This window comes from Triturus cristatus, chromosome 9, assembly GCF_964204655.1.
Source record: "Triturus cristatus chromosome 9, aTriCri1.1, whole genome shotgun sequence".
NCBI lineage: Eukaryota > Metazoa > Chordata > Amphibia > Caudata > Salamandridae > Triturus > Triturus cristatus.
The window spans coordinates 1,189,103,540-1,189,120,338 of record NC_140592.1 but is presented as its reverse complement, the minus strand read 5'-3'; the positions used below and the strand labels follow the sequence as shown (position 1 = coordinate 1,189,120,338).

General features: G+C 44.5%; 3 protein-coding genes across 16 annotated transcripts in view; all 3 read left to right on the top strand.

Annotated features, from left to right (window-relative positions):
- The window catches only part of PACS2 (phosphofurin acidic cluster sorting protein 2), a 456,225-nt gene that overhangs the window by 90,188 nt on the left and 349,238 nt on the right, over positions 1-16,799 (top strand). The gene's annotated exons all lie outside the window — the stretch shown is intronic.
- The window catches only part of LOC146799603 (uncharacterized), an 889,638-nt gene that overhangs the window by 628,405 nt on the left and 244,434 nt on the right, over positions 1-16,799 (top strand). The gene's annotated exons all lie outside the window — the stretch shown is intronic.
- LOC146799604 (uncharacterized) lies at positions 4,252-9,003 on the top strand. The gene is made up of 2 exons (XM_085627194.1): positions 4,252-4,731; positions 5,023-9,003. Exons 1-2 carry the CDS (start codon positions 4,305-4,307, stop codon positions 6,060-6,062), a joined length of 1,467 nt encoding a protein of 488 aa, XP_085483320.1. The 5' UTR covers positions 4,252-4,304; the 3' UTR covers positions 6,063-9,003.

Here is a 16,799-nt window from a genome sequence, read left to right as displayed (position 1 = left end):
TATAGTTAATATACATAGTCAATGTTTTTCATGAAAATCTGGCACAGATCCAGACGTTGGACTCCTCAGATCCATAACATTATTTTTGGGTATTTAAAAAAGCAGAAGTTTAGGACCGAAGAGTTGTCCAGTAATGCTCCTTGTGTACCCATAAGGCCCTCTGTTTCAGTTCTTGGCCAGCTAACAGAAAAAATACCAGTTCCAGCCCCGTGTCACTAAGAGGAGCCGCAACGCAAGAGCATCTGAGGGGCCCGTATTTGACAAAGTGGTGAATCAACACGTTGGATAGCGTTGTTTACCATTGGCGTGTCGGGGCATACGATACTATTTCATAACTGCATTATTCCCTTTGTACACTTAACTCTCCCAGGGTAGCGATAACAGACGCTTTTTACTTTCACTTGTAAATTTACTTTGTCAAGTGCTTTATTGCTCACGGCCCAAGGTGTAATGGTGCTATATAAACTGTTGAACACATATCTGGCTGTGTTCTGGTTTCTGTTATTCTCTGTTCTTTAAGAAGTAGTTTTCCATGCATAGAATTTTATTTCACATGTATTAGGCTGCCCTTGTACTCGAGTAGGACACGCCTCTGTTGGAGGTTTCTTAGATACTCTTCTTAGAGGGGGTCCCCTTTAGAGAGAGTCACGCTATCGTTTTCATCTTCATAAAAGCACAGTCCACTGGTCTGTGCTGTGAGAGTCAGCGTTACAACAAACAAATGATGGACGGAATGCTGACAATGCAGACATTCTCCCCCAGTCAAGAGATCTGGGTTAAATCCATCGTTCTTTTGCCCACTACGCCACCCCAGTTCAGACATGGCCATATGCAAATCAGTCTTGACCCTGTGCCTCATGGGAACAGTCCAGCCCGAACTGCCAAGCCATGTCTTCCCTGGACCGGAATCAAGCATCCTAGGACCGGTTTCTGGCTATCAGCCGTCATCAGCCAGGATAGCTTGACTCCAGTGGCGTGGTGAGCACGGGACCCATGTCTGGGCATACCCATCCCACTTAGGGCGAAAAGCGTTACAATAAACAAATGATGGACGGAATGCTGAGAGTCAGGGCTGCTCGGTTTTCTCAGCTCGTACTTCTGATGTCTTGTAAACTCCACTCCATTCGTATCCGGTTCCATTTACTACATCACTCCAAGTGCAGCCTTTGGCTGACTTTATTGTGAGTTTCAGAAGGAGCATATCCGCACACAAAGTAGTTCCCTTCAGTTCCAAGCATTGTTGAAGTAATCTGGGCAATTTTGAGAAAATAAACATTTTCGGTTTAGTAGATTTTTATTTTTGTAATTTAAAAAAAAATATTGGTGATGACCCAGCAGCGCACCAACAATACCGTTTTACAAAAAATGTCAAAATAAGACGAGCATTGACAAAGCCAAAAAATGGTTTAAAATTGCAATTTAAATTTTTTTACCTGGGGATTATGCTTACTCTGGCAACAACATATAGGGCTGAAAGATTATTCGAACAGCCTTTAAAGGGGCAGGGCATTTTAAACCATGCACATCTATTTCTGTTGCACACAAAGGTTCAGGTGATCTGCTGCATTTGTGAATATTATTTTATGAATTTGATTCAGCTGCACTTGGCTACCTTTAATACATCTGAGTTGGGAATATAAACAGTGAGCCGTGGACTGATGTCGCTGGGAGATTGCTGCTGTGACACAGCCAGTGGATTTGTACACAACCGCATCACGATTAAAACGAGGAACGCAATGCTGGTCGCAATTATAGAAGTTTTCTCTTAAAATGTAAACCATCCAGGATATGCTGGGGGAGGGGCCCAGCTGCTGGCATTGCAGTGGGAAGCGCAAGACACAACCATTGAAAGCAGAGTAAGAGGATCAGGAGACGGCGACAAACTTGAAAGTACAATTAATGATTTTCAAAATCCACGGCTGCCCCGGTGACTGCAAAGCAACACCTGGTACTCGCGTTTTGTCAATTTCCTAAAGCTGGCCAGAGAGGCTCAGCACCAATATGTGCACAAATAGTGAGTGACTCTTTGGTCCCAACAACTCTGTTCACTGCCACTGTAAATAAAGCTTTGCTGAAATGTGTCAACTCGAGAGATTCTGCACAGAAGCCAAATAGGATCCCCCCTAATCTCAAAATCCCTGGCCACACATAAACCTTGCACAGATTAACAAATAGCTCCTCTGCATGCATCTAGGGATAAACATTGGATGCTTTGTTGACTAGAAAAGCTTGACACTTAATCTGTTTCTCGGTCTCCCACTAACATTCTTGAAAGTGATACTTGAAGGAAGGTATGTACTGTATTTGAGTGGGACTCCAGACAGAATGCAGTGTGAAAGTGAACATCATCAGGGTGGGCTCATTCACACAAGAACAAGAATAGGAGGGGCTGTAAATGTATTGAACGTAGTTTTAGGCAGGATGTCAGTATTGAAGGGCATTGCATCGTTGTACTCTGTAGTCCTATCACCCTGACCCCTTGGCATGGCAATGTGGTTTTTTCACAGTTCTGTCAACTATCAAGGTCAGTGGCGTAGATTAATATCAGGACTGAAGGTTTGTCAGTGCACACAATTCTCCGCTGTGCTAGCTGGATGACTGCAGATGCCCTCGCTGGTTAAGGTATACTTGTGTGCATCCTTTTTTGCCCCTCTGTAGACGTTTGGAAGTGGCCTCTGGGCCAAGGCGTCTCCCCACATGCTGTGCATCTTGCAAGAGTCAAGACTGCGTAGCCCAGCAGGTCAACAGTGATACCTCTTCCCTCACATGAGTGGTTGTGGTGCTTTACTCCTGTTGTCTATGTGTGTTTACAGACCCAGGGCACTCCCCAATATAAGGCTTACCCTCCGGTCAGCACCAAATGCCTTAATAGGCAGTGGCAGTGCCAGTGGGATTCCCTACTTAACATTTTTCCAGTTCTGAATTTTCGCAAAGTTTTGAAATGTTCCGGAGTAATTCGGTGTGTTCGGTAGCGCCGCCGAACCACACTGGCTGTAACTTTGCTGACTGCTTCGAGTACAGGGCCTTTAGATTGCCACAGGAACATTATTCTGTTGCCAAGAGGCACTATGTTGAGTCCTGAAATTGTAAAATATGTGATCTCTTTTCGGTGATCTGTAGCTTGCATTCCTGCAGTGGAGAGGTGCAGCTGTCATTCCTGAAGGCACAGATTGAAACTTGCGGAATTGGCTGTCCCTGTGATGAACCTGGGGTAAAATTAGAAGGTAATCCTATTAATCTTTCCAGGCATAGAAATGGCTCGTTCCACCACTCCAGGCTTGCTTTTCTAGGTTAAATCCTCGGAAAAGCGAGGTGCCAGCAGAGAATACTTACACTAAGCTTGTTAAAGTTGGAAAAGCGCCAGGAAGTGATGAAGAAGGCGTAACATCATCATTTTTTCAACGGTGGAAAGCAGGGAAGCGAGAGCCATTTCTTATTATGTTACATTCGTGTCCAGGCATCATGCCGCAGTCACAGCATCCGTCTCCAAGGACCGTGGGACGTTCTAGTTCATTAGTAATGAACTTACTTGCCCGATTATTGGTCATGGTCTCTAGTAAAGACAATACGACTCAACATAGCGGCTACAGTGTTCACCATCTACACAGTACAACATTGCACGGTCACTTCATTTCATTAGTAGATTTCCTTCTTTGTGTTAAACTGCTGCCTTCCCAAAGCTGCTGGAAGTCTTATTCAGGTTCAACAACCGCACTGGCAAGTGCAGGACCTCCTGTGATGGACGTTTTCCCCTTTGACTAGTTCCTTCAAGACGGACACATGACTCAGGGCCTCATGTAGGTAAATAAATTTTACCGGTTCTTAAATACCGAGCCGTACCGAATCGGTAAATTAGAATCGGTAAGTTATATGTAGGTAAAAATTCGGTAACAGTTACCGATTCGGTAACATTCGGTAATCACGAATCGGAATTCACCGAATCGGTAAATACCGAGGTGGTATTTACCGAATCGGTAAATACCGAGGTGGTATTTACCGAATCGGAAAATACCGAGGTGGTATTTACCGAATCGGAAAATACCGAGGTGGTATTTACCGAATCGGAAAATACCGAATCGGTATGTACGGATTCGGTAAATAAAATCACATGACTTGACGAAACAGCTAATCCTGTGCAACGACAGCCCACCCAACCAGGAAGTGCCCACACCCAGGCAGGTGTACATAATTAGCCGAAGTGGCCACACCCAGGCAGGTGTACATAATTAGCCGACCCTGGAGAGGCTTGGAGTGCAGAGGAGAGGCAGGGAGCCGTTGCATGTGCGAGCGGGTAAACGAACAGCATGTCCAGCCAGAGAACACAGAAAGACGGAGGGGAAAGGAGGAGGAAGCTGAAATTTAGCCCCAAGGAACTCCAGGTGCTGGTGGAGGAGGTGGTGAAGCAGCACCAGAAGCTGTTTGGAAGGCAATCCCTGCAAGTGCCTGAGGCGGAAAAGCGCAACATATGGCTGGCCATCCAGGCGCAGGTCAATGCTGTGGGAGTGACCCACAGGGACATTGAGGTCCTCAAAAAGCGCTGGTATGACCTGAGGATTGTAACCAAGAGGAAGATGGGCGACATCCAGAAGGAGGCCAGCCAGACCGGAGGTGGAACCAACAGGGCACCTGCCCTCACCGAACTGGAGGAGCTGGTGGCGGCCACAATCCAGCAGGAGAGCGTCGTGGGTCTTGGGGACGCCGACAGCTCTGCCAGAGCCGCAACACACCAAGGTAAGACGAAAGCACAGCAATGTAGCCCCCCCTACCCCTATCCCACATCCCCCATTGTGAAACGAGAATCACACTGCAGTCCACACGTGTCAGTGCAGACAGGCAATGCATTCCGGGAGATGTAGTCAGGGCAACACTAACCATGACGTAAATGTTACAGGGCAACAAGGCATGTCACGCACTCGAGGCACAAGGAGACAGAGGACATATTGGAATGTGAAATGTGTTATTGTGACGCTTGCAATGCAGCCCTTCGGGGACACTGAGCCAATGTTGTATTTCTGTCCACAGATGTGACATCATGCAGGACAGGGCATGCTGCAGGAGAGACGGCACACCGGCCACAAGTATCACCTCTAGCCAGCACAAGTTCAGACCAGGGAGCAGGCCCACTGGCAGCCGCACCACCAACACAGCCAGCCTCGCCGCACCCAGAGCCAGCATCACCTCACCGAGAGCCAGCATCACCACAACCAGAGCCAGCATCACCACAACCAGAGCCAGCATCGCCACAACCAGAGCCAGTATCGCCACTCATGTTCGAATCACCGGCCACATCTCCGCTTGCAGGTGTGAGAATGAGGAGGCGTCCAGCAGCCAGGCTACGAGCCTTAGACACCTCGTCAGACGACAGCATGGGCCCAGAAGACCGCACCGGGCCCCAGGAAGGGAGCCATGCCACTGTGCCCCACACCTCACAGGCAGCACAGACGGGAGCAAGAGGGCGCCGCAGGTCGCGTGTCCAGAGTCCACCAGCACCCACTGACGGCCATGGTGTCTTCTTGGGTCTCGAGGGCCAAATGTTGAAGCAACAGCGCCTGCAATCAAAGGCAGTCATGTCAGTCCAGAGGCACATGCGGGTGATGAGGACAACATTAGTCAACATGGACAGTAACATTAGCGGCATGGCTGCGGGCATTCGGGACATGTCCCAGTCAATCCAGCAGTTGTGCAGCAAATTAGATGCTGACATCGAAGCACGGCGCCGGGAACGCCAGAGAAGGGACACTACCAGCAGGGCACTCAACCGTCTGGCAACTGCGACTTCTCTACTGTGCCGGCGCTCTGTGACGATGCAGGAGGGCCTAACACAGTGCTGCAGCGACCTGTCTCGGGGGATGGTGCAGGTGACAAGTGCACTAGGGGTGCTATTGACTAGTCAGGCGTCGACAACTGCTGCAGGGGATGCTGCGGAGAGCATCGACACCAGCAGCAGCATCACACCCCCCGTCCCAGAAGCACGCAGGAGCAGCAGGCGGCTTGGGGTTGGCTCTAGTGAGGATGCACAGGCCGTGCAATCCACCACTGCAGCGCGTATGCGCAAACATTGATGTAGCCCTGCTAAGCCACTTCCCATTGGGTGACGTAACCCTGGACATACTCCTTGTATAGATGGTATATTGCCTGATTGGCCTGTTCATGTGTTCATGGCGTGGTGCCACATTAAAACTACGTCAGGACTTCTCACAACTCGCTGTGTCCCCTCACTTACTCAGAAATAGTTGCATGTGATCTCTGCCCGTCTCTCTCTCCCATCGATTGCAGTTGGCACTCTAGCTGCGTTGCCCTGTGGCTGGCCTGACTCATCCTCGTTGTCCTCAAAATATGTTAGTTCCACATCTGTACCTTTTTTCGTGGCAAGGTTGTGCAGCATTGCACAAGTGGCAATAATCTTGCAGCAGGTGATGGGTTTGTACTGGCGTGCGCCTCCGCTCTTGTGCAGGCAGCGGAACCTGCTCTTCAGTAGTCCAAACGTGCGCTCCACCACATTGCGTGTTGTTTTATGTGCCACGTTGTATCGTCTCTCACTCTGGGTTGCTGGGTGTAGGTAGGGAGTGAGGATGAATGACCGGCATGCATATGCACTGTCGCCTGGATGTGTAAAAGGGAACCATCAGTAACATGCCTCTATACACTATGATTTGCAGGTTTCAAGGGGCGTCACTGTTACTTACCTAGCAGGTATCCCTCTCCGAATTCTCCGGCACTCAGTCGTGTGTAGATCCCACTATTCTGGAAGATGTAAGAGTCGTGGGTGCTCCCAGGAAACTTTGCAACAATATCTGTGATGATGTTCCCTGCATCACAGATCACCTGCACATTGATGGAGTGGGTGGACTTCCTGTTCCTGTAGATGTGCTCTGTATCAGCTGGTGGACAGATTGGGATGTGTGTACCATCAATACAGCCGATGACATGGGGGAACTCTGCCATGTGATAAAAGTCTGTTTTTGTTTTCTGCAGTGCAGCCTGTGTGTTTGGGAAGCTTATGTAGTGGTGCATTCTCTGCATCATGGCATCCAGGAACTTCCTGAAGAAACGTGACAGGCAACTCTGGGATACCCCACCCACCGCAGCTATCACCACCTGATAACTGCCGGATGCCAACAGATGTAGGCTGCAGAGCACCTGCACATGTGGGGGTATGGCGTGCGCACTTCTTATTGGCTGGTCCAGGAGTGGGTGAAGGTCCCTGATTAAGTCCATGATGGTTTCGGGGTGTAGCCTGTACCTCTCATGTATCTCTGCATCAGTCAGCTGGAATAGTGTGATGCGCTGTCTGTAGATTTGTTCCTCCCGTCGCCACACCCTCAGTCCTGCTGCCTGTAGACGTAGGCGCCTTGCAATGACGTACATGGCGGCCATGTTGTCCACGCTGTTGCATTTTGGGTTTGCCTATATGCATTGTTGATGGTTACCACCTGCTTTCAATCCGTGTTAATTACCGACTCTTATTTACCGATTTTCCTGGATTTCTTAATTACCGAGTGCTCCTACATGTCATTTTCAATTTTACCACTTCATATTTACCACTTCATGTTTACCGAATCGTTAATTATGTATTCGGTAAATCTGATTCGGTATTTTGGAATTCGGTAAATATGAATCGGTATTTACCGCCTCATATTTACCGAAAAGTGGTTTTTGGACTCCTACATCTCACTTGTCTGAATACCGGTCGGTAACGGCATATTTACCGAAAATCGGCCGTTACCGACCGGTATTTGGCTACCTACATGAGGCCCTCAGTCTCCTATTCTGTCCCCGATGCCATTCCTCAATGTGCCCTTGTGTGACTTTATAACCACTTAATGCTGTATTGTTCAACTATGACTCTTATGAATCAGCTCAGGTACCTCTTGTAAACATTATCACATAACATGTAAAGCGCTCTGGTGCCTTAGGATCTAGCTATGGCCATATACAACTCAAAATAATAATAATTGAATCCCTTTAGGAGCAAAGACTGCCTTGGTCGTCCCATTGACTGAACTCTCCCATTTTATTTGCCCTGGAGCTTCCAGTACTCACCTCAACAGGAAGCCAAATGGGAGCAATGAGCAGTCATTAGTTAACCACAAATACTTTTGTCAAACAGTCAGACTCCCTTTCACCTTTGCTGCAGAGCCACCATCATCCTATAGCCTAGCCTGGGAAAATCATGGGCTTTTTCTTTGCTGTTTCCCTAACCGGCCCTTTTCATCGAGTAGAAGTTTAGTTGGATGTGAGCGCTTGGAAATATCTTGTTGTGTTATGTTGATGTTTTGGCATTGTGCTCAGGAGTCTATAAACTTCGCTCTCAGGATACTGGGGGTGACGGCGTTTTTGAAAAGCCATGTATTTTGTAGAATGACTTCACGAATACCCAGATGGGCTGGTTCCTGCAAAAGTTCTAACAGATACAATTAGTCTGTGGAAAAAGAGTATGGGAACTTAGATGCTGGGGCTAGAGACCTCAACCGGTAAAATTGGGGAGAAATGAATATAAAAGGATGAATACCTTAACCGAATATATTTGTATAGTCAGTTTATCACTAATCTCTGTATGTATTTGTGTGCACCATACATTGTCATACAAAAGCAGTCTGTTGGCATGGCATGTCATGGCACGGTGTGGTGGGCAGGATCTGCAACAGCAGAGTTGTGGTGCCAGAAGGCTTTTAGTATGCAAAGGGAATTCAGGGTGACTAGAGGCAGATATCTCATTATAGATGCTGTGGGGAGGAGTGGTGCTCAGAAGTCACTCCCACCTCGAGGGAGGTTGATCTAAACCTGCAAAATGTCACAAAGATTGGGAATAATGATGGCATGTTTAACTACTGAAAGGCAACATGAAGGGGCTGAACCTCCAGAGATGCCTACGTAGCCAATATGTGTATCTAATACTTTTATTGACCTTTTAGAACTAGTGACCAGATCAATGAAGGTTACATAAGTTCACCATGAAAAATGTTTTACCATGAGGGCACATCAAATAAAAATATAATTTTCAACATTTTAGACTTGATTGTCTTACATATGTTTAAGTAGCTTGTGTATAATATGGGTGCCTACAGAGTAAGAAATACAGTGTTTCCCCTCGTTCTGCTTCCATAAATGTGAGTGACAGAGCTCTTTCTTCCAAGGTGCTTGTGTGTAAGACCGTCCCCTTTCTCATGCCAGGGGACCTCTACTCAAACCTTTATGCAAGAAACCACCGCTGATGAGATTTCTTTAGTTTCTTTGGCGACTTTTGATGCCTGCAAATTCTGCATTCACAAAACCCTTCGCTTCTATTCACGCTGTCCTTGATATGTTAGAAAAAACCAGGCCCGACGTTTTTCGTATTGCCGGAGTTATGGAATACCTAGGGTGGTCGTTACTCCATTTCCTGCCTTATTTCCAATAGTCTACACATTCTGTCCGTCTCCCTCCTGCAAGTTCTTTCATCCCTGCTTTCTTCTTTTGCCTGTGCTTTCCTATCTTTCCCTTTCACCCTTTTCCGCTTCTTACTTGGGGTCAAAATCGGAGTGCTGATGCACACCACCTGCAACCACCGTCTCAAATTAAGCACTGTGATGATACCTGCTGAAAAGGGGCATTGTAAAAGGAAACTCTAAGGTGGCCACATCAAATTCCGTGTCTTAAAACGTACTGGCAGAGAAGAAGAGCAGGCCACTCATGGAGCCTGGCAGAAGGTTCCCTACTCCAATCCGCTTCTGATGAGAGTACTCCTTAATCTGTCGCTCTTGTGCCTTTCTTACTTAGTTTAGATGCATGTCACTTATTGCAACCTCATCCTTTTATTCCCGGATCTAGGCAGCACCTGTGAACACAGCAGTGCTCCTTTATGTTAAATCTAAGGGCTAGTCGACAAACTCACAATACATATTCCTCCTCAAGAAACCAGTTGACTCCAGGGATAGAGGGGAGGTCGCAGGGATGGTAGTCGAGCTGGCGTGAGTTTGTTTCTGATTGTTTGCAGACGTTTCTGGAGAATACTTTTTGTACATCTTCCGAATTGTGACTGGAGCGTGAATAGTGGTTGCAGCTGAAACTTACAGCTGTGTGTAAGGCTGTGGTTGCCCCAGCCACCCATCACGGGCATTGTATATGGGTGGGAAAATATCTGTTTTTACACATAGCTACACTTCTTCATTTATGTTCTATCCAGAATGGCCACTCCGTCTCGCCTGTCTAACAAGGCTAGTTCAGGCTGCTAACTTTGCTCGTAGGTGGACTTTATTAGCCGGCAAGTAAAGGAGGCGAAGAGAGAAAGTTATTTACCCCCGTTTTCAGTGTTAGAATGGATTAATCCAGAATTTGGAAACATTGCTCATAGGGATACAGACTCGCTGCTAGGCCACATTTCTCATCTGAAGGACACTGGTGTTTATGGGACTTGAGACTCGCGAGCTACGATTTCTAGAGTTTTATTATTTTCCCATACAAACTCTAAACGTTGTCATTGAATAACCACATCCCTGGAGCTCTGACTTTTCCATTTATTTTAAGTGTATTTTGCCTTGATGAGTGGCATTGTCTCTCTCAGTTTGTTGTTCTTTTTATTGTTTTGCTTTGCCAGGGAATTCCTGCTCTGCCCCTGCAGCAAAAGTAAGTCTCTGTGCGGTTGCATAGTAAAGCTTGCAAGAACTCACCCCACACTGAGACTTCCTTTTCTAACTTGGCCTGCCCCCCCCCCCCCCCCCAGTTACAGCAAGATCACAGGTTCGACCTGCGCGAAGTAATTGGATTGCAAAACATGCAAAAATGAACAAAAGTGGTGTTAATAATGTCGACGTGCCATTCCCTGATGGAAGTGGCCAAACTGAGAACAAAAGCAGGGCAATATATAAATATGCCAGGAACAACCCTAGTTGTTCCGTTTGATAAGTTTAACAGGTGGTGTAAGCTGGAGTTCTTAGCTGGAGGGCTGTGATGTAAGCTGGGTGTTGCTTGGAGGGCTGTGATGTAAGCTGGGTGTTGCTTGGAGGGCTGTGATGTAATCTGAGGTGTTGGTTGGAGAGCTGTGATGGGTGTTGCTTGGAGGGCTGTGATGTAAGCTGGGTTGTTGGTTGGAAGAGGCCTGTGATGTAAGCTTGGGTATTGCTTGGAGGGCTGTGATGTAAGCTGGGTTGTTGGTTGGAGGAGGCCTGTGATAACGTTAGACTAGTGATCTCGCCTGCCACATAATTTGCTGCAATTGAACCTTTTTGGAACAACGTGGGGAACCTCCCGTTTATTTCTGTCGGGGGCCACCTTTGATTGCTTTTATACTTATGAAGAAATATCCTACTTGGACAGCATATACATTATGGAATTGTCCGGGCTTATATAACGGCTGTCCTCTTTGTCCTAATGAAGACCCGCAGGCAGAAATAGTAAGTACCCTTATCTCGGAAGACGAGTTGAAATGTCAACGCTCTTTCTCTAGCCTACATTACTACTTTTCGACCCTGGTTCAATGACCAGAGATCATCCAAAGAAAAGTGAATTGATGTTGTATCCAGGCTCAACATTGTTTCGGTTAACAAAATCATCCTATCCAACCAGTGTTGTATGATAGGAAATAGGATATATTTTTGCTCTTTATTTTTTCTGATTGCCTTCTGTTCTTTCCACGATCACATTGCGCATGAGCTTTTCCTTTCTCACTCCTTTTCTGACAACCGACGATTGTTATAAATGATTGATTGAATACTGTTTTTCATGATAACTATTTAAGATTTTGTCATAAAAACAATTGTCTTTTGTTTGTGTGACAACAATCGAATTATAAAATAACACTATGTGTGACCATTTGAATTAATTTTGCACCCTATATGTGCTGAAAAGATACGTCGGGACCAATTGTTGTTTATACTGTATAGATTCCCAGGCCCTTGACTTTCTCTGGGATAGCCCCATTAGTATTTAATGAACTGTAGTTTTGGGCAGGCAGTAGGTCCTGATCACCAGGATTCAATCTTGCATTTATTTACTTTGCGCTGTGCAGTGATCCTTGAACTGGACAGCTCTGTGTAATATAGGCCTTGAAAAATGAAAAATCCACCTGCCCACTTGCTAGTCAGATTTTATCCGGCCAAGCTATTTTTATCACCTACACCTCTGTTCTGTCAAGTGAACTTAAGCTGAAAGGGAACAGGTTTTCTGTTAATTCAGAAAGTGAAAACGTGTTTTTAACTTGACACATTTGCTGTCTGTTCAAGGACAGAGTTCAAATGTCAGTTTGTCTTTTTACTAATTGTTTCCTATCTTATCCTGGAAAATGGTCTTTACTTTTCTTTCTCTTATTACAGTTTAAGTAAGTTTATTGTCAAGTGAGCTGTCTGACATTCATTGTGAAACAAAAGGCTGTAAGATGTCAGTTTTTTTCTAATACACATTTAAACAACTTGTAAATGAATAGTACAAGTATTTCAAATATATCAGGAATTGCGAAAGAACATTTTTTTTTAAAATTCAGAAGTGTGGTGCAAATAAAGATTTAAATCGGAGCAAAATAAATCAGAACACTTTTCTTGCTGATGTGCAAACGACAAACATTTGCAGAAACTCAATTTTCAAACAGTATACACTATATAGTTTTATCAGTAAAACCCCGTCAGTGAGAAATGTTGTGGCCATTTCAATTGAAAATTTGCTGTTTGCAAATAAGTGCTCTACAACTTCATGCTTCAAGTATGTATTTATTAAAAGTGATAGTTTTTAAACATGATTTGAGAAACATTCCTGCCTCTGACCTGATGACAATGCAGTTAATGGACCTAAGAGGGAAGTCAGCGTTCATGTGTGTCCTATATGTGGCCAGATTTGTATTATATATAGTGCAAAAGTTTAGTCTATTAAATCAAACAAAAGTGTTTTTGTACAGCAGACAGGCTGAACTTGCGTCTTTGAAGGTGCTCTCATGTGATAAAGAAGAAATCGGCAGCTCAGTGAATTAAAATATTTGCCCAGGATCACATATTTTGAAACCAGTTTATGGGTCAAGAGAATTATAATTAGGCTGAGTTGATTACTTAAGTCACTAAACCTGCAGGTCTAGTACTATTTTTATGATTTGTCGCGGCCTATAATAATATCATAGACTTCATGCAAATGTCTTTGAAGGGATCATTTGTGCGTGTTGCATCAGGATGGCTTTGCAATGTCCCAGTCTGAGACAGACCGACTTGAGTGACACTTGTAGGTTATAATTAGGGCCACTGCAATTATGCGTCCGGGGAGGACCTTCTTATGCAGCAGTGTTGACTACATTTTTATCAAGAAAAGGCAAATGGTGCTGCACACTCTGAAATATTTAATGACAATATTGCTACACTATTTGGTCAATTTTACATGTCAACACTGTGGGAAAGGTTTCACTTAAACACCTAAGTGCAGCAACCGAAAGATGACCAATCAACCTATGGAAAGAAACTGCCTCTATGGGCAACACTTGTGCCAGTGTTTTTTGTAACTTTTGATCTGTTAGAGCTATGAAAATGTTTTTGTTAATATCTGCAAGCTATGCAGCAGATTATTATGTTGCGAGTGTGTTACATCTGTAATTATGTGGCACTGGTTAAAATCAATAGCTCGGCTCAAGGAGTTTTACCACTGTCATTACTTGATTCTGTCATTTGATCTCCATTCTGTAATCTGTAGTGTGAGACATTCATTTTTGTGTAAATCTGCAGATATGTGAATGGTTTTCTCTTTGCCTTTTCAAGCAACCCTCCTGCCGATTGGATACTGCTTAATAGTGTTGCTCGGTTATGAATTTATCTTAAAGAAATGAAAAGACAAGAGGCATTTGGCAAAAGATGGACGAGTAGGTAATTAAACGCAGCAGCTGGGAGAGCCTCAACAGAATGCGTCTGAGGAAAGTCTCACGGTGTACAGAGTTTTGGCTGACATTTAGATACATCTGTGAGGTACAGTAAAGTCATTATAGAGTAATTTCTGCACTCCTAAAAAGCATCTCAATCACAAATTAACAAGTTTGGGCATCTGATAAGGACACAGATGGCTCTCGACCTCGGAGAGAGGCAATGTGGGCCAGTGTGTATAATTATTATTATTATTGTGAGTTTTATATAACGTTAGCTAGACCCGAAGGTATCAGAGCGCTCTACATGTTATGTGATAACGTTTACAAGAGGTACATGAGTTGATTCATAAGAAGCATAATTGAACAATGCAGCATTAAATGGTTATAAAGTCACACAAGTATAACACAAGAACACATTGAGGAATGCTGTCTAGATGTCTGGCAAGACTACGTGTGGTGTGCATGTTGTGTCCTGATTGGCTGAGTGTTCCTATCTACATGTGGTATCTAGCCTTTTGGTATTTTTTGGGAATGCGAGCCTTTGGCTAAACCCGTTTTATTGGGGCCAATTCCCTTGGACCTGTTTTGGGTGCAACTATCTAACTGTGGGATCGATTTTCCCTGGGCGTGCGTTTGTCTTTGGGTTAAGAGACTCCACCTGTGAACTGTTATTTAATAGCCGTTGGTCGCATGGCCTGTCTGACCATGTATCTGTGACTCTGGGTTGATGGGGAGGTCACCTTGCTAAATCCGATGATAATGATGCAGGTTCACTGGAACTCCTGAAAATAATGTGGCAGTCGCTGGTGTCATTCTCAACATTGCGTTTACAGTTATCGTGTACACTGATATTGTCTTTACTCGAATTGACATAGTTTTCCATTCCTAGATCATGACGCACATCAACACTGCTTTTACTGGTAAAAAACAATGTCGTACATGGATTATGGTATACATTGATACCGGTACTGTCTGTATTAGCACGGTTGTGCGGGCTCAGGTTATGGCACATGTTGACATTGCATTTATTGGTATTGCCATTGTTGGGCCTACACATATCACGGTATTCATTGACCTCATATTTGCCCCCTCTACTTGATTCTTAAACTACTTTGTCATGACAGTTGTGTGTGTGTGTGTGGGTGTGTGTGTGTGTGTGTGTGTGTAGGTGTGTGTGTGTGTGATACTTTTTCGCTAGCTATGCATACTACCTAATTTGAGGACCTCTTATTTCCCCTTTCCAACGATAGTCTTTGAGATGGTAGCTGCGAGGAGAGGACATTGTATGAGTGCGTGTGGTCACCCACCAGGAGACAGTATCTCTTCTAGTGGATCCTCCACGCACTGTCCTATGTTGGCCGCGTGTATAATATTCTAAGAGGACAGGCTGAGATTTGGTGGTGCCCTGAAGCATAAAAGAAGGGGCCATGCTACGTAGACTATGTGCAGTAGTGGGACTTTGTTTTGTAAATTTTTTTAAAACATTTGATTTCTGGAGATTAGATATGAGGGTGGATACATCCACAGGGTCTTACTGGGAAAAGTTCAGAAGTGCCACATCCACTCCACTTGTGTACTACTTCATTGACTTCTTAAAGTCTTCAGAAAAAAGAGCCGAAAAGGGATCTAAACCTCCTCAAATTGTTAGCGATGCTGCTGTGAAGCCAAGCATCGCCATACACCAGCTCCTTCCATTGAGATGAGGACAGTTCTTAACTTCTGGAATAGATTTAGTCGGAATTCAACCTTAGTGACGGTGCTTTCCAATATCTTTCTTCCTCTTGGCTGTTGCTGTGCAAACTACATCTAGGGCAGTGGTGCATCCATTAGAGTTGATGGTTTCTAAGCGGGGATTGTACTAGGATCTTTGTGACCTTCCACACCCCCGGCTTGAGGCTGCCCTGATCTTGTTCTGCATGGAGGACGCGCCTGACCCTGAGTCGAGGCGCTATCCTGTGGACTGTACTGGGCTTTTGCATTTTTGTGTATTTGACTTTAGTACATTTTCATAAAATGTGCAAAATCCTGCCATAGTGAAGGGTATTCAATCTAAGAGGGTGAATCCATGGATAACCTATCAAATTTTATTGCTGGAAAAAAAGAATCATTAATTGCTGGCCGCCTTTCCGTTTTCATGGTACACATCAAAGTTAGACGCTTTAGTACCTGGTTGATAAACGGTCGTGATCAGCACTGTGCCCATGGACAGCAGGGGACACAACCCCTGCATCACACAACCCCTGCATCACACAACCCCTGCATCCCTGCTACCGAGGCAGCAAGGGAAGGTCTGCTGAGGTCAGTGGATTAGACAGGAGACTCAGGAGGGCTTCTGGTTAATGATTTATTTTTTCTCTATTTTGTGCTAGTCAAAGCATTTGTTTTGCTTCTTACTTGAAGGTTAAACCTCTCGCACAGTGTGGGTGTGAATGCTTCAGGTCACGTTCTACTAACAGTATGTTACATTTTGTCTTCATATAAATATATAGATATTTGTTAGGTCTTCTTAACAAATGTACATATTACCTATGGTTACATTATTATTATTCTTTGTTTAACTTGTTTACAGGTCACTGCATAAATAAGTAAATTTTTATAATAACTTTGTCTACAATTGCTTCACTATTGAATTTTTAAAAAAAAAATTGTCTTAAAGTACATCAAAGTCTGAGTTTATTATATACAACTCAAATGTAGATATATTACCTTCCAAATTCATGTATGTATGTATATATATATATGTATATATATATATATATATATTACAATTCTTTTTTTTTTCATCAGAGAGGTATGATTTTTATTGCACCGGGAGTGCGGCATACCTCCTTTTTGATGAAGAAAAATGACAACAGTGTGATTCCCCCTACGTGCCAGCACCAACTGTGAGCACGTTGTGACAAGGAATCAATTTGATGGATATATATATATATCTTTTCCATGTGCTTATGCATCTTTATATTTATTACTTTATTCCTAATTCAACATCTCT